This window comes from Stylophora pistillata, chromosome 3 (genome assembly GCF_964205215.1).
Source record: "Stylophora pistillata chromosome 3, jaStyPist1.2, whole genome shotgun sequence".
Lineage (NCBI taxonomy): Eukaryota > Metazoa > Cnidaria > Anthozoa > Scleractinia > Pocilloporidae > Stylophora > Stylophora pistillata.
The window spans coordinates 15,574,657-15,594,070 of NC_142521.1; the positions used below are offsets into that span (position 1 = coordinate 15,574,657).

A 19,414-nucleotide genomic window follows, 5' to 3' on the forward strand; every position below is an offset into this window, starting at 1 on the left:
ATTTGTATTTTTCCTCGGTATATTAGCATCTTTATTGCTAGAGGCCTAACAAGCCTCATTTTCATCCGAGTTTAAATAATGTCATCTCCGCGACACATTAGTTACAGCCAAACTCCCCCCCCAATTTTACCATTTCTCATCCCCCCCCCCCCCCCCCGCGGCTCTTTCCGTTGTGGTAGTAACTGCGCTACTTGTCCCTACATCTCTGACGGACTTACTAACTATACCTTTTTTTCTACCGGCGAAACACGTACTATTAAATCTCACTTGACTTGTGACACTAAAACCTTATCTACTTGATTCAATGTAACCGCTGTAACTTACAATACATAGGAGAAACTAAAGGACGTTTAAAAAACCGTTATAATGAACACCGCCGTACCATTAATAAACCTAACTCTAAATCTAAACCTACTACAGTCGCAGAACACTTCCTTTCCTCTCCCAACCACTCTGCCTACGACATGGAGCTTATCGCCATCAAAAAAGTGTTTTCCAAGAGGGACTCGATACGCAAGGCCAGGGAAGCTTTTTTAATTTCAAGAGGCAATACTATTTATCCCGATGGCCTTAACGTTCGCGAAGAAATGTATTAATGTTTTTCTTTCTACTATTCTTACTTCTAGTTATTCAATTTACCCCACTTTACTTCTATTTTTATTTACTATTTCTATTTTTAATTATTATCTCAATGTCAATCAAATTAGTTTTACATCATACAGCTGTCTATGTCAATTCCCACTGCACCTGAAGAAGGTTGGTTTGGCCAGCCGAAATATAGTGCTCCGTTTTAAAACTTATCTACGTTGTATCGGTCTTGCCTCTATATTTATATTTATTTTTGGTCTTGGAAATGACACCAGAAGAGTCTCGTTAGTTTTTCATAGACCTCTTGGACAGCAAGAGGCGTAATTATTTCATCGCTGGGTCATTTCTGTTCTGATGATTCGCCTTGACCGATCGATCGCAGACAAATGAAAGTACCTGGTAATTGTGACATGGCGTGACCCTACCATTCAGCTCTAAAAAGCGGTGCATATGCGCATTGTGGTGTCAGGGTTGTTCAAGCCCATGATCCAATTCAAAATTCTCTTATAATTTCAGAATATGTATCCAGCTGTTTGCCGTTTAATTTCCTTACTCATTATTTCAGGTACGCCAATCATTTGAACCATGTACGAAATCTGATCGGCTTGCGATTTGTACGGCCGTGAAATCCTTCGAGGATCTATGGAACAACTTACCCATGTACTTAAAGAGCAAACCGAACACTGTTTCTTTTAAATCTGCTCTTACAGCAAAATAAGTTTGTTATTATTAGTTTGTAGGTACACATCAGCTTTTTAGCTGCCTTTTATCGACCCACGTGACAAATAAAGTATGTATGTATGTATGTATCACGCTCTCGCCTCGAGGGAAACTCTTGCATCACGCATGCATCTGGTATGCACGCATGTGTTAACGCCTCATTAACATAAATAAATCATTAAGATTCATCAACGTAAGTATTTATTGTACGGCCCTCGCGGGTGTGCATATCTGGCATCAGTTATCGTGGACAACTTCGTGGATCTAGAGAATTATGGCGAATGAAAACTCGTTCCTTGAAAGCTTTGAGTCTTTGGCGGTTGGAAGTGACTGGATTAAACCAGAGGAACCTGATCCAATTAATGTTCCGATTTTCGCTTCTTCCACTTTCAAGACTTCATCCGTTGATCACGCGGAAGAACTGGCATTGGGAAAGGTGAGAGTTCTAACTTTGACAGTATCCTCTCCACCAGTTGAGCGCTGTACATCGTTAAAAAAAAGTATATATGTATTTTTATAAGTACAAGTTGACGTGGAAAATTTGGAAACATGAGATTGTCTACTATCGAAACTTTGGGATTCCTCTAAATTTCTCATGGTTCGACTGATAGAGAAAGTTCTAGTAGGAATTAATTTTCATCGTAATATTCTGTTTAATAATTTTGACCGTATTCCAATTTTAACTTTACACCCAAGCCCGCCAAGTGAACGCGCGAGAAATCAGCTGATCAAACTGCGTTAGCCACGTCGATTTTCTCGACTGTGATATACAGCCTTAGGCTCCACGTACGATTTTCAGTAGCTCTGTTGAAAGTATGCTAAGTATTCCTTGCTGTTTAATCTCCGTAGAGATCTATCTGTGTTTGTGTAAGGCTAAGATTACAAAAAAAAAAAATCATGAAAAGCAGCCATATTTGTTTTCCGCATAAATTAAAACTCTTTCCTACCGCAGTCATAAGTATCCCTTTCTTGGGAGAGTAAGCGATATTTTCAACAATGGTTATGCAGTGCCGTTTTTCTAAAAGGCAATAAATTTCAAAGGAGCTGATTCAAGGGGTCGTAAAGCCGTTGATCAGCCTCCACCAGCCTTATGTAATCACTCCACGTGTCAAGATAATATATGCCCCTGGGCATGAATACTTCTAGAACAATGTATCATTCAGTGTGGCGATAAATTTTCGTCTGCCTTTAACACAATATTCAACGGGTTTTGCAGAGATATGATAGAACAAAACTGAAGGAAAAGTAGAAGAACTTCGAGAGACCTTTTGGTCTTATTCTTGATAATCGTTACTCCAGCATGTTTTGCATAAATTTCAATTGATAACACATGATTTAACATGTGACTTAAATTTTGAGTTCTAAGTTGAACTTGTCTCTTGGATGAAAGGCGACTTTAGATCACTCGCGTTACAATTCAGTTCAAAGAGGTCATTCCCTAAACAATCCCAGAATTTTGACTGACAACAAATTGATATTTTCTGACACTTTCTACCACAAATGTAATATCCTGGGTTATTCTAAGCTGGATTAAGATAACCCAGGGTTAAATATAATGTGAAAGCTGATCTCAGACCTGAAAGTCCTGAAAGAAGTTCAGTATAATCCTTTTTGTCTAGAATTTGATTATTGGATGCTCTATATGCAAAGGATAACAAAAACTAACCCGACCTAAAAAGACTTTAGAAGAAAGGAATAAAGAACCCAGGATCAAATTTTAAACTTGGTTTAGTGCTTATTGACCTTTAAACAACAAGGCTTGGTTGTCCAAAACATGGATAACCTAACCTGGGGTTAGTGTAAAGTTTTAATTTAGTTTTACAGTTTTGCAAAGGATTTTTCATTTTGATTTTTTTTTCTCATTTAGTTGTGAGTCATATTGGAATGAACCCCAACAAAACCTCAGCTCTTATACATGCTCTTCTACTTGAGAAATTAAAACCAAGGTTAACTGTTAATCCTAGATTAAAATGATCCCCTTTCAAACAACCCTGCCCTGGGCAAGGTTGTTCAAAGGTGGGTCAAGATAACTAGGTTACGTATATGAGAACGATCCTTCGCAGTAAAGCACTATTTGAGCAATAGTGAAAATCAGACCTGAAAAAAAATTTCAGGCCTGTACGGGACTCGAACCACTGACCTCTGCGATACTAGTGCAGCGCTCTACCAATTGAGCTAACAAGCCAACTGGGAGCAGGCCATCAAATTAATTCGATATAAACCCGTAGATGATAAATCACATATATATGATAAATCACACATATGTTTCATATGTTTGTTGTTGTATAACTAGGTTAGTTTGAAATTTTATTTCAGAGTAGAAAGCATGAAAAGAAAATTCAGTTTGATTCCAAATTGAACCCTGGGTTAGGGCTTATCCAACTTTGAAGGACAAAGCCCTGGTTTACTAGATATTTTTCAAACTGTCAAGTTGATTATTTTGTTGTTGAAAATAATGGATGGGCAAACTGCATTAGCCACAGCGATTTTCTCAGCTGTGATATGCAGCCTTTAAGCTCCACATACAATTTTCAGTAGCTCTGTTGAAAGTATCCTAAGTATTCCTTGCTATTTAATCTCCGCAGAGATCTCTCTGTGTTTGTTTTAGGCTAAGATTACCAAAAAAAAAATCATGAAAAGCAGCCATATTTGTTTTCCGCATAAATTAAAACTCTTTCCAACCGCAGTTATAAGTATCCCTTTTCTTGGGAGAGTAAGCGATATTTTCAATAATGGTTATGTAGTGTTCTTTTTCTAAAAGGCAATAAATGTCAAAGAAGCTGATTCAAGGGCCATAAAACCATTGATCAGTTTCTGCTTTCCTTATGTAATCACTACACGTGTCAAGATAATATATGCTCCTGGGCATGAATACTTAGAGAACAATGTATTATTCAGTGTGGCGATAAATTTTCATCCAACTTTAACACAAGTTGTTAGGTTCACTGATGTCACCCTGTTACAGCTAGAACATACACATCACAAAAGTAGGAGTAACAATTTGATTTTTATTGCATATTTCACTGACTTTTATACAATCATTGATAAGTGGCTCTGATTTAAGTCAACATACTTGGTATAGTATCACCTATACAATTTGCAGCATTTCTTGAAGCGGTTTTCTACTAACAGGTAGATAAGCCACAATTAACTACGATAAACATTGTGATAAGCGTGCTGTTACATTAGTCATGATATTGGAGCACGTATTCTAACAAGTTTCGGCAGGTTGTGCAGAGATATGATAAAACAAAACTGAAAGAATAGTGGAAGAACTTCAAAGAGATCTTTGGTCGTATTCATGATAATTGTTACTCCAGTATGTCGTGCATAAATTTCAATCGATAACACATCATTTAACATGTGACTCAAATTTTGAGTTAAAAGTTGAACTTGTCTCATGGAGGAAAGGCAACTTTAGATCACTTGTGTTACAATTCAATTCAATTCAAGGTGTCCATTTCCTAAACAACCCCAGAATTTTGCCTGACAACAAACTGATATTTTCTGACACAATAGACACATTAAAATCTTATTAAGTTCACTTTCTGCCACAAATTTAATATCCTGGGTCATTCTAAGCTGGGTTAAGATAACCCTGGGTCAGTGAGAAAGCTTATCTCAGACCTGAAAGTCTTAAAAAAATCCAGTATAATTCTTTTTGTCTAGAATTTGATTATTGGATGCTTTATATACTAAGGATAGCGAAAACTAACCCGACCTAAAAAGACTTTTGAACAAAGGAATAAAGAACCCCCAATTAAGTTTTAAACTTAGTTTAGTGCTTATCGGCCTTTAAATGACAGGGCTTGGTTGTCTAAAACATGATTAACCTAACCTGGGGCTAGTGTAAAGCTTTAATTTAGTTTTACAGCTCTGCAAAGGATTTTTCTTTTGAATTTTTTTCCCATTAGTCGTGAGTCCTATTGGGATAAACCCTAAAAAAACCTAAGCTCTTATCCATACTCTTCTACACAAGAATAAAACCAAGGTTAACTTTTAATCCTAGATTAACATGACCCTGCCCTGGGCCTTGGGCCTGGTAGTTCAAAGGTGGGTAAAGATAACCTAGGTTAGTTTGAAATTTGATTTTAGATTGGAAAGCATGAAAAGAAAATTCAGTTTAATTCCATTTGTCTACAGTTTATCTTGTCTACAGTGTTTGTTTAACACTTTAGTGCTTAAGGTGGCTCATACCAGTTTCTTGGCACGGGGAACAGGTCACTCTTGTGTGATGCGCGCAAGAGAAACGTGCGAAAGAAGCGTGAGATCAAAAGATGAAAATTCAAAACAAAGATGGTGGCGCGTCTACTTTTGTGAGAAGTTTACCTAAGAGCTTGTATTTGATGTGTTGAGTGGCTACTGTGAATGCAGGAGATAGAAACTAAGATAAAGAAGACGATTTTCAGAGAAGTAAAGGTTGCTTCACTTCACATTTAAAAGAAATATTCAACCGATATGAAATCTTGCGACAGCGAAAAAAGAAGAACTCAAGTGAAGGATAATCTACCTGAAATGGAAGAAGACTTTGAAACTTAAAGGAAAATAATATGACATAGACAGAAGTCGTATGTAGAATTTTTAAGATGTGCCCGGGAGGCTGTCTTTGACAGCTATTTAATGATTTTCTTAATTAGCAGTAAACGTCTGTAAACATCAGATCGTAGGCACGCACGCAAGCACACGCAATTGTCAGCGGTAGCTATAACAGATCATGAGCAAATGTTGATCTTATAGAATCCAGATTTTTAAATGCGCGAGAACGCGCGTGGAAATTGGTAAACTCACGAAAGCTATTGCATGAAAACAAGTCCCGTGACCCCTTCTTTTTATTGTTCTAATATGATAATAACGTCAAAAGGAATCAGAAAAAAAACTAGAAAATTCTATGGAGGGAAATTTGCAATGTCTAAAAATTGCCCTTTTTCAAGATTTTCTGAAATTCCGCTCCGTAGAATTTTTTAAAAATCTTTGTGCAGTTTCCTTTTCAAGTGCCAAAAGCAATCACTGAAAAAAAATCATGAGGTCATCGGGTTAGTTTTTGAATTATTTAAGCTACAAGCTAAAAAATGTGTCTGAATAAGCCTGTGAAAGCATTGCCATGGAAACTGCTAGTGACAAAATGACACCTATTTTTGGATAACCAATGATTATATAATTCAACCCCGTAAAAGTGTTCAACTGGCCTTGGTCAGTCTTTCTGTTGTATTCTTTCAAAGTTACAAACCATCAAAAAGACAAAAACCGGTACGAGCCACCTTAAATAATATTACCGGAAGTCAAGTACAAGAGCTGCGATTGGAAATGCTGATCTTAAAAATTGCGTTTAAAGTTTCCCGAGAATTGAAAACAGGCTACTTATTTTAGCAGAATACTTTGCAACGGCCTTTCATTCGAAATGCATACATTGAAAACATTCTCTGCTGGGCTGCCGTAAGTCACTTATAAGTACGCACTCGGTAATTCAGGCCCCATCCACACTAATGTGTAGTGAAAGGAGAAACAGAAAGCTCACTTTTTCTTTCTGAATTAAATAGACAGTGTAAATCTAGCAGCGAAAAGTTTACTTATCCCTATCTACGTTTAATTTTTCAGCTTGGTAGCCTGCATGTTAACTCCCCAAGTAAAATTCACGACGATCACCCAAGTTGTAGCTCCTCCAGGTCATAGTTCATTCTGTTAACTATGTCCAGGTTGTCAAGATCACCTTGGCTTTTTCTTTCCTTTTAAATATCCCATACTCAAAATTTTTTCGAGGGGTCTTAGTTTTCAAGGTGGACTTGCTCACAAGTCATGATTTTGAGCGCATAGCGCGACAGTGAGCGCGACAGTGAGCGCGAAGTGTGAGCGAGCCGAGCCGAGCAAGCAAAGTTCCTGCGGGTCCTACCACACCAGAACAGAAAACCAAGCGAACAACTTTGAGAAAGTCTATTTTCGAGGGGTCTTAGGTCTTAGGTCTTAGTTTTCGAGACACCCGTACTACTCATTACAATTAAGTATACCCCCCACCCCCACTCCATGCTTCTGTGGTAATTGACTCATTGTAGGGCTGAAATGTCCTTTTCAGAGTGGCTGGTTGTATTCACGTTGGATTAACCCCACCGTAGATGCTGCAGCTCAAACACTCAACAATTTAGAAGGTGGACAGGGTACCTTGTTATTCTCCTCAGGAATGGCTGCCATTACTACAGCTCTATTTTCTACACTAAAATCTGGAGATCATGTGGTTAGTATTAATTGTTACGCTTCTGCCAACTAATGACTTTTCATTTGTTTGATTTTTCTTCAAGCAATCTATGGTAGTTGCCACGTCTCTTTATAAAATCTCATCACCTTTCTTCTCTGTAGTGCTTTAATAATGTAAATAGAACACAGTCTTGAACTACCAAGATCTGATTGTCAATTCACCCCTCTTGCTGCTACACATTTCCTTGTAGATTACTAAGGAGAATTTGTGGTAATATCAAGATGACAACTTCTACCTGATAAGCTTGAGTATTCTAAATACTTGTTTGCTAGATAATGTTTGGATCTTATGGGGAGAAGTTACACATTAATCACTTCTGGGAATAAAAGGGTTTAGCTGCATATGCAGAACACTCCTGCAAGTTCAATTAGGGTTATATTGGCTCTTATTGTACATTGTCCAACTCTGTTCCTCATTTTTTTCATAGGAAGTACTTGTATTCACCAAGTTAATTTGCTCAGTTTCAAAGATTTGCTCAGTTTCAAAATTTAAGTTTACTTCATATTTCTAGCTTGTAACTTCATGTATTATATTGAGACAGTGTTATAACTGATGAAGCTGACCGCTCTGTGTTTGTTAGGTGGGTCCAAGAATGGTGTACAGTGGAACTTTAGCCCTGTTTCGCAATCATCTTCCACGGTTTGGAGTAGAGTGCACCCTTGTGGATGGCTTTGATGTTTCCAGTTATCGCAAAGCTGTGAAACCGAACACCAAGGTGTGTATTTAGGGGAAAATTAAATTTAGAAATCATGCAACCAGCGTAACCTGTTCCTCAGTAGGAGACAACCTTTGGTCTTTCTTACTGTTTACAGTTTTGAGCATCAAATGACAAACCAACTAATCAAAGAGTACAGGTGTAGAGAGGATGACCTCATGATGCAGCAAACCACTCACTCCCCCCCCCTTCCCACCACACCCTTGGGATATTCTGGAGTCTCACAGATACTGACCAAATTTCTTACACTCATTGACAGTTCACTGAATTACCCACTGAATGGTATCTCCAGATTTGATCAGTTTTTCAGAGCTTGGCATTTCTGAGAAATCAGTGAGTGCTTCTGTGCATTAACTAATCATGCTCTGTTGTCCATCTCTGTAGTGCAGGCTGTTATCATTAGCACTGCTGCACAAGGGTTTCTTTACCTAAAAGTAAGTTTAAGGCCTTAAGCAAAGTGAGCCAGCAAGAAGATTGAGGTCTGCAGGGAATATGGCTCCTCACCATCGTTGCAAGGCCACTTGCAGACCTCTCACGGCCTCAAGCCTATTCATAGACCACTGACTCACTGTCCCAAAAATCTAAATGTCTTCTGCTGTGCATTATATCTGTAAATAGGTTTTGTACTGTGAAACACCATGCAATCCAACAATGACCCTGACAGACCTGGAGGAGTTTGGAAAACTTGGCAAAGAACTTGGTATCATCACCATGTGTGACAGTACCTTTGCTTCATCATTTAACCAAAAACCTATTCAAAAAGGAATTGATGTCGTCATTCATAGCTGGTAAAGTAATGGTACCTGAGATTCTTTCAATCAGTGCCCCTCTGGATGGGTCAAAATTCCCTTCTACCCTGTGATAAAAAAGAGAATTTTAAAGAGTAATTAACTTTCCCCCCCCCCCCTTCCCCCCTGCAGAAATTTTTAGAAGAAATATTTGGTACTTTTTTAGGATAGGTCAGAATTCTTGGCTAAAACTTAAATCTTAAATAGTACTGAGTAATGTTCTTTGTTCCTGAATGTGCCATGTCATGTGTTTTGACTCCAGTCTATTTGCAAATGTAACTTGGCAATGGCTGCTTGAGGCACCACTTCTGGCATCATGTAGTATCCACTATCTATGCAGAACACACAGCTCTTTCTATCAACATCTTACAGAGGGGGAACTTCTTAATCATCTCAGCACATCCATCTGAGCTCATAAAAAGAAGGAAAAGAAAGGTGTTGTGTTGTAAAAAAGTTGGACAACTTTTTCTTACTGCTGATACTGCTGACCCATATACCATTCAGTTACCCTCCACTTACCCGGTACATGTGTTCGCTGTGATTTCATTTGTTTCCATGTGATATTTATCTTTGTTCTAATTAGCTATGGTCGTTCTTTGCTTTAGGGTGTTTGACACTTAAAAAAAAAAACAATATTCAGTTTGTCCTTATTTCTGCTCAGCACAAAGTACTTGGGAGGCCATAGTGACATCACAGCTGGTTCCCTTACACTGTCATCACAGGAACTGAACCACAAATGCTATGAACTGCAGAAATTTTTTGGAGGATGTATGGTAATGTCACTATAACTCTATTACTAATTTTATAACAAACTCATTTCTACCTTTCCATTTTCTGCTTCCTCGCCCTAAACAAGTATATCTGCTGGTATCTAAAGTAGCAAGGAAAAGAAAAAAGAAAAAAGAAACTAAATGATACTGCAGTAGGTGGTTTGTAACCAATCTCTAGAGGCACAGATAACAATGGTGAAAGGAACAAATGCTGGTGGACGAACAAAAGAAGCTAATTAGATAACTATTGTTTACGTCCACCAACATGGCGGCAATGACGTAACGTGCAAACCACCTATTCTGGTTATCAAGCCTTCCTCTGCTGAAATTGTTTACTGGAATATAGATAGAATTAATATGGATAGATTATTGGAATCACGTGTCTTCCTTGGGGATGTCTCATACCTACGAGACCTAGATTTTCAGCAGAATTAAATCAATTAAACAATCAGTCAATCAGTCAGTCATTCAGTCATTAGGGCAATCAATCCATTGCGTGATTTAGTACTGCGTTTACGTGAAACGTGAATGACAAGAGTGATCACGTGACCTGGTTTTTTCCCCGCCTTTTTTTTTTTTTTTTCACGTTTGCCGGTTGCGCTTTGCTGTTTCTACGTGAAGGTAACTTGTTTCGCGTTTGCCGCGTTCGTAATATTTTCTTCACTTTTTCTTTCACAGAGTAGAATTTAATTGCCGAAATATAAGGACACTAAAAACTATTCCTTGTACGTCATACCGGGACGCCTTCAAATCCACCATGACGTGAGCGCACGCGAAGCTAAAGCAGCAAGATTCACGGAAACGTGAAAGGGCAAGCTGACGTTTGCCGTTTCACGTAAAAGTAGTGCTAAATCTCTAATAAAATAATTCTAGCCGTTAACGTAAGTGATTATCTCCGACTGACTCTATTATTGATGTAACTCTAAATCCACATGTTTGCTTTCTAGTCACCTTTTGATGCCTTCCTATTGCATCGTGGACTGAAAACCCTCCATGTGAGAATGGAGAGGCATAATCAAAATGCCATGGAAGTCGCCAAGTTTTTGGAAAGTCATCCAAAGGTACAAAACTCAATCAACTGTACTTTTTAAACCCTGTTGGCATGAATACGAGAGCAGGGGAAGCATCTAGGGAAACTTAGCAATGTAATTTTGGTTTTATCAACAGAGTTGAAGATGTAAATTAGCCACTGTAAAGAGTTTCAAAGTTAACGTTTCGAGCGTTAGTCCTTCATCAGAGCGAAAGCAGCACCGCGGTTTCTCTAGAAACTTACCCCCCTTCATTAATAGAAAGATGTCCTTATTAACGTTTTAGGATAAAATGTTTCGCCATTTACCATAGCTGATAATCGAGTCTTGGGCTTTCTGAACAAGTATCTTTTTTTCTTTTTTTTTTTACCCCTCAAGGCCTTCCAGGAAGCGAAAATGCCTGTATGGGCTCCGCTGCCTTTATTTTTGTCGAGCGTCCATACATCAAGAAACTTCTTCAATTGGAATTCAGTTATACTAACGTGTTGTCATGTACAGTAGAGAAACTTAGTTTGATAACAGTGAGAGGATGACTTTCATCACGTGATCACGTGTAGGGGATGAACTGTTACACTGAAGTTGATTGAAGTAGGAGGCCTTCTATAGAAATAACATTTTTGTCCACAAGTAAATATGTACTGTCAATGCCCGAGTCAGCAGCGCCTATTTTCAAATTAGTGCCACTTCCCCCTTCGAACCGCACCCATCCCCTCCCCCCCCAACGCCATAGCAGTGAAAAAACTTTAACCCTCCCTACAAAGCAAGATTTCTATTCCTTGCAAAAGCCGCCGAGACCTTAACAAATCTTATACAAATTTCGGTCAAATGTCGTAAGATTTGAACTGAGACTCACTAGATTTGCTCTATCGCCAAAATATCGACGTGATCGCGCTACAACTTTTTATTTCTTTCAAAGCTTGTGAAAATCCAGTCGAGGTCTTGGTAGCTGATCTTGATCAAATCACACAAATATCTCTACAAAGCTCTCTCCGATTTCTTTGCTACCCTTCAAAAAGAAAATTGGCTTTTTCTACATCAAACGTTGCAAACATAAAAGGCGTCAAATTGTAGTCGAAAAATGACAAACACTGATAAGAAACACGACAGTCCAGCATTTTTTTCATAAAAATTTAAGAGGATAAGGTCAATTACTTGAAACGAACAGGTCTTTGAATTAATTTGGATATATCAACAAAGTTGAAATGGTAAATTGGCCACCGTAACGATTACAAAAGCTGACGTTTCGAGCGTTAGCCCTTCGTCAGAGCAAATAGAGGAATTGTGGGTTGTGTGTGCTTTTAAAGGCAGAAAATGGAGCTACGTAGCCGGGACTTTGTGTTGTGTTGTGTTCTTAGGCAAGACACTTTACTCTCACAGTGCCTCTCTTCACCCAGGTGTATAAATGGGTACCGGCAAATTTAATGCTGGGGGTAACCCTGCGATGGAACTGAATCCCATCCAGGGGGGAGTAGAAATACTCCTGGTCGCTTCATGCTACAGAAACCGGAGTTAAGCACCGGGCTAATGGGCCACTAGGCTCGTAAACAGACTTACCACTGACGCAGCCCCAAACAGTTTCTTTAGAAACTATCAGCCTTTAGGTCTTTGAATTGTCCTTTTTGATATGTAGATTGAAAGAGTGTACTATCCGGGATTGCCTTCTCATCCTCATCATGAAATTGCTAAGAAGCAAATGACAGGCTTTAGTGGGATGCTGTCCTTTGAAGTGAAAGGAGGCAGAGCAGAAGCAACAAGACTTGTTGAGGTAAGAAAAGCAAGCGAAGGATTGACTGTCAAAACATTGTGAGGAATTTCTCTCGTTTATTTCAGTATTTGCTGTGGTTTATTTGGTTCAAAAAAGGGAGCAAGAAATAACACGATTCATTCACCTATATTAGACATACAAGTCTCTAATAAAACTGACAACTTCACTCACTCTTTCAGAGCATGAATCTAAGCTATCTTAGTTGATTTGTTGTGATTTGCTTGATTGACAAAATAAAACAACTGACATCACTACTACATAGGGTAAAAAATCAACTTTGACAATGTCTTTACACCAATTCGACTATACAGACAGCTTTGCCTGGGATTTCTGTTTCTTATGTTTTATTTCCCTTGATCATTTTGACTGAGGAGTTAATAGGGTTGCGGGTGACGCTCCATATAAAACTCTAAAAAGTGTCCCGCTCCAAACGTGTGGCCTCGTAACCTAGTTGATGGTAGTGCCTGAAAAACGTATCTGGGATGCACGGGTTAGAATCCCGTCGAAGCCTGAATATTTTTCAGGCTTCTTTCCTGGAATTGCTTTAGTTGCAGGTCACCGGCGAGGATCACTGCTTTACTTGATTTTCATCCGCAGGTCAAATGAAATTTATCTCATTGGGAATTATGCTCCAAATTTTGTTTTGTTTTGATTTTGTTTTCGCGTCCAAAAGGTCTGAAGCGTATGATACCGTTGAAAAAGGAAGGATTCTATTGTTCTTTTTTGCATCTAGGCGTTATGATGGACGTGGTACCATTTCCACCTTGCATTACTAAAGAAGATAAAAAGAGATTAGAAACTACGACGGTAAGGAAGCTGTGTCGCCGGGAACTCGAACCCCGCCTTACCTGCAGAATAGAAATGCCAATTGCAAATGGTAAAAGTGTTCAAACAAGGTGCATGCCAAATGGTTAAAGCGTTCAAATTTTACTGCGTATGTGCAGATGATCCATGGGAAGGTCCATTAAAGGACCTCATGATGATCGAAGAGACGTTTAGGTTAAACCGACAGTCATGGAGTACACTTGGAAAAAATTGTCCAGGATGTAGCAATGGATAGAACCCAATGAATTTGCTTGGTTTGCAAGATGAGGAGGCCAGAGTGACACCCAATGAAGGGGATCAGTATATCAGTTTACTGAGGTTTCTCTCACAGTGCCTCTCTCCCCCCCCCCCCAGGGTAGGAAGGAGTGACAGGAGAATGTCGCGAAACGTGACGAAATTCCGGGGGAAGGGGTAACATGGAATGTCCTGGCATACCATCCAGGTGGAGTAGCAATACTCCCGAGTCTCTCTTGAAGTTTTGTGAGCCATTCTCATATACAGTGTTTTCTACCCCCTTGAAAGTGGCGCACGTAACGTAAAACTAGCTTTACATTTTGCCGACAGAATGTGAAGCTAGTTAAGTTGGCGGTCTCTCTTGGTGGAGTTCAGAGCCTGGTGGAGATAGCAACCGCCATGACGCACCCTGAAAAATATGTGTCGGTTGAAGAGAGGAAGGAGACTGGATTGAAGGAATCGCTTATCCGATTCAGGTACGTATAAGAAGCTACATAAGGGAACCTAAGTAGGAGTGAAATAGTTAGCGACAGCGCATCTGGCGCGGGGGGGGAGTTCAGGGGGTCTAGACCCCTCAATAGTCCTTTTTTTACAGTTGTGGGCTTGGTGGCCAAGCCTTTGAACAGGAGTGAGGCTTTGGGTGACCTTGTTATGATAGAGATGTTGCTGCTTTTCAAATGCAATTTTTTTTTATCATGCTTACTAGATACAGGTCTCTATCACAACAGGGTCACCCTTAGCCTCACTCCTGTTCAAAGGCTTGGCCACCAAGCCCACAACTGTAAAAGAGACTTGGACTTTTTTCACTTTTTGTTTGAAACCTTAATCATTGTGAGGTATAGGGTTGTGGACGACAGGAACGGGGAATCTTTGTGTCTATTTTGTGACAATTTGTAACTACGTTTGATGTTTTTCGCAGTGTTGGCTTGGAGAATGCGGAAGACTTGAAGAAGGATCTCGAACACGCACTGGAGAAAGTGTAATAGCAAATTTTTCAGCAAACAGTGGCAAATTCAAACTCATAGAGGCTTAGAGGCGATAGGAATAGAATATATTGTAACAGTTTATGCACTCGAGATCAAATGATCTTACTATTTAACTTGCACTTCCAAGAAAAGGACTTTGAGATTGTAAAAGTCTCCCTATAAGGCAGGACCTTACGATGTTACAGGATTACTAAAGATAATAAATGTGACGCATTCTGCACTCAAAACGTGTTTCGTGTGACGTGTTATCATCGTAAAATAACTGAGATACTACGAACGGCTTGTTTAGTCAAAAACCTGTCGTTTATTTCACTGGTAAACCCATAGAAAAATTGATCTTTTTTTGTCATTTAACCAAAAGACTGCACTTTCTTTTGGTTTACCGACGTAATAGCTCTCTTGGGATGTTAGGAGAACACGAGAACAGTTTCCCATCACCCTGCGTGAGATATCACGTCGGCAAACCTATAGAAAGTGCGGTCTATTGCTTAAAAAAGGGTGAGATATTGTAACTGGAACAGTGTAATTAGAACATTTTCAAGCACGTTATTTTCCTGTCCACTAAGAACTAACATCGTGTTTTCAAGAAAGCTGCACGGTAAAAGGCGTTCCCCTCCTTTTCTCCATTCTACTAAGGAAGTACCAAAAATGTGGGTCCAACAATGTGGGTGTGGGTCCAACAATGTGGTCGTGGTTCCAGCACTGTGGGTCTAGAAATGTGGGTGCAAAAATGCCTGTCTTAAATACACTTCTAAATGGTTTTTTTTTAACACTTTCTTAAGTCGTCTTAAACTGCAATAGTCCCTTTTACAGTTGTAAGCTTGGTGGCCAAGCCTTTGAACTGGAGTGAGGCTAAGGGTGACCCTGTTGTGATAGAGACCTGTATCTAGTTAGCATGATAACAAAGTAATTTGCATTTGAAAAGCAGCAACATCTCTATCATAACAAGGTCACCCTAAGCCTCACTCCTGTTCAAAGGCTTGGCCACCAAGTCCACAACTGTAAAAAAGACTATTCGAGAATTGTACTCCTAATATCCTTCCCAGTTCTTTCCTACATTGCATTCCAAGTAATCTCGATGCATGTGGCTGAAATCAATTAAATTTCATAAATAAGGCCAAAGAGTAAAGACAGGCGACATTTTCTAGGGGCATAGTTTGTATTCTTCCAACACCATCAGTCTTCTGTCAAGAGGTAGATAACATGGTTGGGTGCTTAGGAGTTAAATCGACCGACTGCGATTACGACAAATTATTTTGATTGATAAGTAATCTTTAAAGCAACGAGCGCTATCCAGTTGAGTCTCGCGCATACATGCCACACATGGAGTTCTGCTGTACTTGCCTGCACCCACAGAGGAGGTATAGAAATCAAATCTTTAGAAAGAAAAAGTTGAAAAAGGTTGCCGCTGTGAAAGGAAGTGAGAATTTTCGATTTTATCAAAAAATGCTAGAGTTGGAAGGTTCAGTTATATGTTTAAATAGTCTTGGGAAATTAATGAATAAAAAAATAACTCCACTTACGACACCTTGTAAAGCCATGGAAATACATGACATTCTAGAAATCATAATAGTGAATCGACAGTGGTATCCTGTTAATACGAGCTTGTTAATCTCTTTGTATACTTCTAGAGGGTAAACCCTCAAATGTAGCTTTAAATCTGGTATCCGAAGTTTCATGGGTCTACAGTATTTGACCCCCTCCCCCCCCCAAAAAAAACAAACAAACAAAAGAAGGTAGAGAGCGTGCTCATTCCCCGATCAGGGGCCTATAACCGAGTAGAGTACCTCTTAGGAGTGAGGAACTTAAGGGTTACTTCATCAAAGGTTGTGTGTAAAGTCTTACCTATTTATAATAAGAGAGCTCAACAGTCACTAAAAACCTTTTAAAACAGGACGATTTGTTGCTGCACTTGTCTTTTCTTATCTCTCGCAATCAGCTTGCCCGAGTTCTTTCGTAATCATTCTTCAAAAATTATCCTCATATGAAAATTAATTGAAAAAATGCAAAAAGTGAGAAATAAAGTCCTAACGAGCTATGCAAAGCTATAGGATTCCTCATGCCTTCATTGCGATTACTATTGGCAAAAACGTCTACTGTGAGACACGAAGTTTTAACAAACCATGTGATGCCTTCAGGTGCCTGGTGCCCCTTGTTAAAAAGGTTTGGCCTAATGACCCTAGTTTTGACCAACCTGCCAGAAGAATTTAACACTCTGTGTTTCCGTCGGACTTAACTCTGTCCTCGAACCGCGCGTTCATCAAATGTGAGGTTACTGATCTAACTTAAGTATATCACTGAAACATTCGCATTATTCTATGTTTGCTTATCAAAAGAATTGGTTTTTGTTAGGAAAGATGATCCCATAAATTATTTACATATTACTTGGTTGGTACTTCACACGCCAGAAACTCTCAAAGCACATCCGCGGGTGACGAACAAAGAGAGAAGGACCTTGAGTTGGAGAAGGTGAGACCCAAATGTTAACATTGCAAAAGATCCTTACAAGAAAAATGTTAAGATGTACTAATCTTGACAGCATCACTCAATTGCGTTAAAAAAATTTGAACACCTATTTTCAGAGTAGTGTAGTGGCAACATTGAACAAAAATTGAACCGATTGCCTTCTGGAAGGACAACCATTTTTTCAGTCACGTTTTAGCAAGAAGGATAAAAGAAATATAATGCTTAAAACTTTTTTCTTTCATTTTTTCAGTATTAACGTCTAGCTTTCATCATGAGAGGGACATTTTTATTTACCATTTGCCTATCAGCCGTAGCGGCCCTAATTACAACAACTGAGGGAAAACGTGTTTTATCGACGAAAGAGGAAGAAACAAAAGATCACGCTCTTCGTACTCACGAACACGAATCTCACGATCACGAATCTGGCGTTGGAGAAGAGGAAGGCTCGTTAGATTGGGGCAGTGGCACTGGCTCGGGTTCTGGTAGGAATTTTGATTTATTTCAATAATGTTTAAAAAAATTGTAATTGGTAAAGGTCCTTATGACATAAAGGTCTTAAATTTGGCACGTTGTAGCATGAGGGCTGGTTCTCACTCGCTACCCTTATCAAAATAGATTCAGTTCCCATGGTGTCTAGTTGTAGAACAGTCCTTATTCCTGGGTTCCTTCGATCAATTCTGAGAAAAGACCCTCACAACATTAGATAAAAAGTAAATCATTTCCGAGAGGTGTTGGTGATGACAAAATGACACCACATGTCATAGGGCGTGACCAACCTGTTGGTCCTTTTCATGAGAGGATAAAAAACTTACAATTTCATCGTGTCTTTTCGTAATCTTATTCAATGTAACCACCCTGTATTACATCCACTTTTCTAAATCTCGGCTAAGCGCACAGACGCCTTTCACTTTTGAACGTCAAATTATAGTCTTGATGGCAGTAATGATGATTTACGGCATTTCTTTAACCATTCGCTTAACAGGAAGAAAGGACGCATCCGTAGGTTATCCCGGGGGATACCCCTCTCCGTATCCATCCCCGTATCCCTCTCCGTATCCATATCCATCACCGTATCCATCCCCATATCCATCACCGTATCCATCCCCATATCCGTCGCCATATCCATCACCATATCCCGCGGCTCCCGCTCAACATCCCTCCCCGTTCCCTTCTCCGTACCCAATGCCGTATCCTGCTCCCTACCCCACGCCCTATCCTGCTCCCTACCCCTACCCTGCGCCCTATCCTTACCCCCGCCCGTCACCAGCTACGAGTGAGGAGGAAGAAGAAGAGGAAGAAGAGGAAGAAGAGGAGGAGGAGAATGACAATCCCAGACATAAGAAGCGCCGCCGTCATAGGAAACCCAGTAATGATAAGAGGAAAACGGAACAGTGAAAAACAATCACTTAGAGACAAACTCGTTGAATAAAGGTTTTCAAGATGAATTCTCTCTAAAAAAAATGCATATCAGCTGTGGTAACTTTAATCAGAATGCAATAAAAACGTTTTCACAAAAAAATACATCTTTTCTCTTTTCGTACATTTTAGTTACCATAACATTTTTAACAAATGAAAGTGTGTCGCTGGCTTGTTTGGACGAATTTTCCTGATAGCTCAGCGGTTTCTAGCTATTCTTTATCCTTTTCTACCCATTATTCGAATGAAAAACTGTATGGCCCGGGATGCGGGTCCAGGGTGCGGGTGCGGGTGCGGGTCCGGGGTGCGAGTGCGGGTCCGGGGTGCGGGTCCGGGGTGTGGGTCCGGGTCCGGGGTGTGGGTCCGGGTCCGGGGTGTGGGTCCGGGTCCGGGGTGCGGGTCCGGGGTGCGGGTCCGGGGTGCGGGCGCGGAGTGTGGGTCCAGAGTGCGGGCCCGGTGTACGGGCCTGTGGTGCGGGTCCCAGTGTCAGGTGAGTCCAGGTCAGTACGATCCGTTTTGTTGTCTGTCACGTTCTTCAGTTGATAGAAATGTATATTCGCGGAGGACACAACACACACGAATCTAATCATCCGCCACGCTACTTTAATAATAAATCCCAACTTCCATTTCGTGCTTTCTTATGTCATGTATGGCACACGAAATGTACCTTACAAACACAACATTGTCGAGAGTGACTGTATAGCTATGAAAGGAGTAAAAACATGATCAAATACTATTAAAGGAATGAACAAAAAAAAGGCAGAAATAAAGAAGGAATAAAGATTTGACGGGGCCTGAGCAGTTTAAAACCCGTAATTAAGCTTAGGTTTCCTCAGATTAAACTTCCTACAAAGTGACCAATTTAT

At 39.8% G+C, this 19,414-nt stretch overlaps 2 protein-coding genes and 1 long non-coding RNA gene across 6 annotated transcripts; all 3 read left to right on the forward strand.

Moving 5' to 3' along the window:
• The first annotated feature begins 1,474 nt into the window (after positions 1 to 1,474).
• On the forward strand, positions 1,475 to 14,893 carry LOC111337024 (uncharacterized). 4 transcript variants are annotated; one of them, XR_015998881.1, is made up of 10 exons: positions 1,475 to 1,744; positions 7,376 to 7,534; positions 8,136 to 8,270; positions 8,889 to 9,058; positions 9,720 to 9,831; positions 10,776 to 10,889; positions 12,487 to 12,621; positions 13,355 to 13,428; positions 14,011 to 14,156; positions 14,600 to 14,893. XR_015998881.1 is itself a non-coding variant. In XM_022943245.2 (9 exons), exons 1-9 carry the CDS (start codon positions 1,583 to 1,585, stop codon positions 14,661 to 14,663), a joined length of 1,197 nt encoding a protein of 398 aa, XP_022798980.2. In that variant the 5' UTR covers positions 1,497 to 1,582; the 3' UTR covers positions 14,664 to 14,893. The 4 variants fall into 4 exon arrangements, 2 of the variants coding, with proteins under 2 accessions (XP_088610015.1, XP_022798980.2); XR_015998882.1 differs by lacking the exon at positions 14,600 to 14,893 and having other exon boundaries at positions 1,495 to 1,744; positions 13,355 to 13,498; positions 14,011 to 14,148; XM_022943245.2 differs by lacking the exon at positions 13,355 to 13,428 and having other exon boundaries at positions 1,497 to 1,744.
• Positions 1,773 to 3,994, forward strand: LOC148734703 (uncharacterized). Its single transcript, XR_015998896.1, has 2 exons — positions 1,773 to 3,342; positions 3,602 to 3,994. It is a non-coding gene; the product is annotated as an uncharacterized LOC148734703 (long non-coding RNA).
• Positions 14,894 to 17,004: 2,111 nt separating the features above from the next.
• On the forward strand, positions 17,005 to 18,651 carry LOC111337029 (uncharacterized). Its single transcript, XM_022943253.2, has 3 exons — positions 17,005 to 17,135; positions 17,383 to 17,614; positions 18,115 to 18,651. Exons 2-3 carry the CDS (start codon positions 17,404 to 17,406, stop codon positions 18,525 to 18,527), a joined length of 624 nt encoding a protein of 207 aa, XP_022798988.2. The 5' UTR covers positions 17,005 to 17,135; positions 17,383 to 17,403; the 3' UTR covers positions 18,528 to 18,651.
• Positions 18,652 to 19,414: the final 763 nt, after the last annotated feature.

Bases quoted from the DNA above. Each gene is read 5' to 3' on its own strand.
- LOC111337024 (XM_022943245.2), top strand. From the start codon at position 1,583: ATGGCGAATGAAAACTCGTTCCTTGAAAGCTTTGAGTCTTTGGCGGTT. The intron at 8,271-8,888 runs GTGTGTATTTAG...ATCTGTAAATAG, and splicing joins CTGTGAAACCGAACACCAAG to GTTTTGTACTGTGAAACACC. The intron at 9,832-10,775 runs GTAATGTCACTA...TTTGCTTTCTAG, and splicing joins AATTTTTTGGAGGATGTATG to TCACCTTTTGATGCCTTCCT.
- LOC111337029 (XM_022943253.2), top strand. From the start codon at position 17,404: ATGAGAGGGACATTTTTATTTACCATTTGCCTATCAGCCGTAGCGGCC. The intron at 17,615-18,114 runs GTAGGAATTTTG...TTCGCTTAACAG, and splicing joins TGGCACTGGCTCGGGTTCTG to GAAGAAAGGACGCATCCGTA.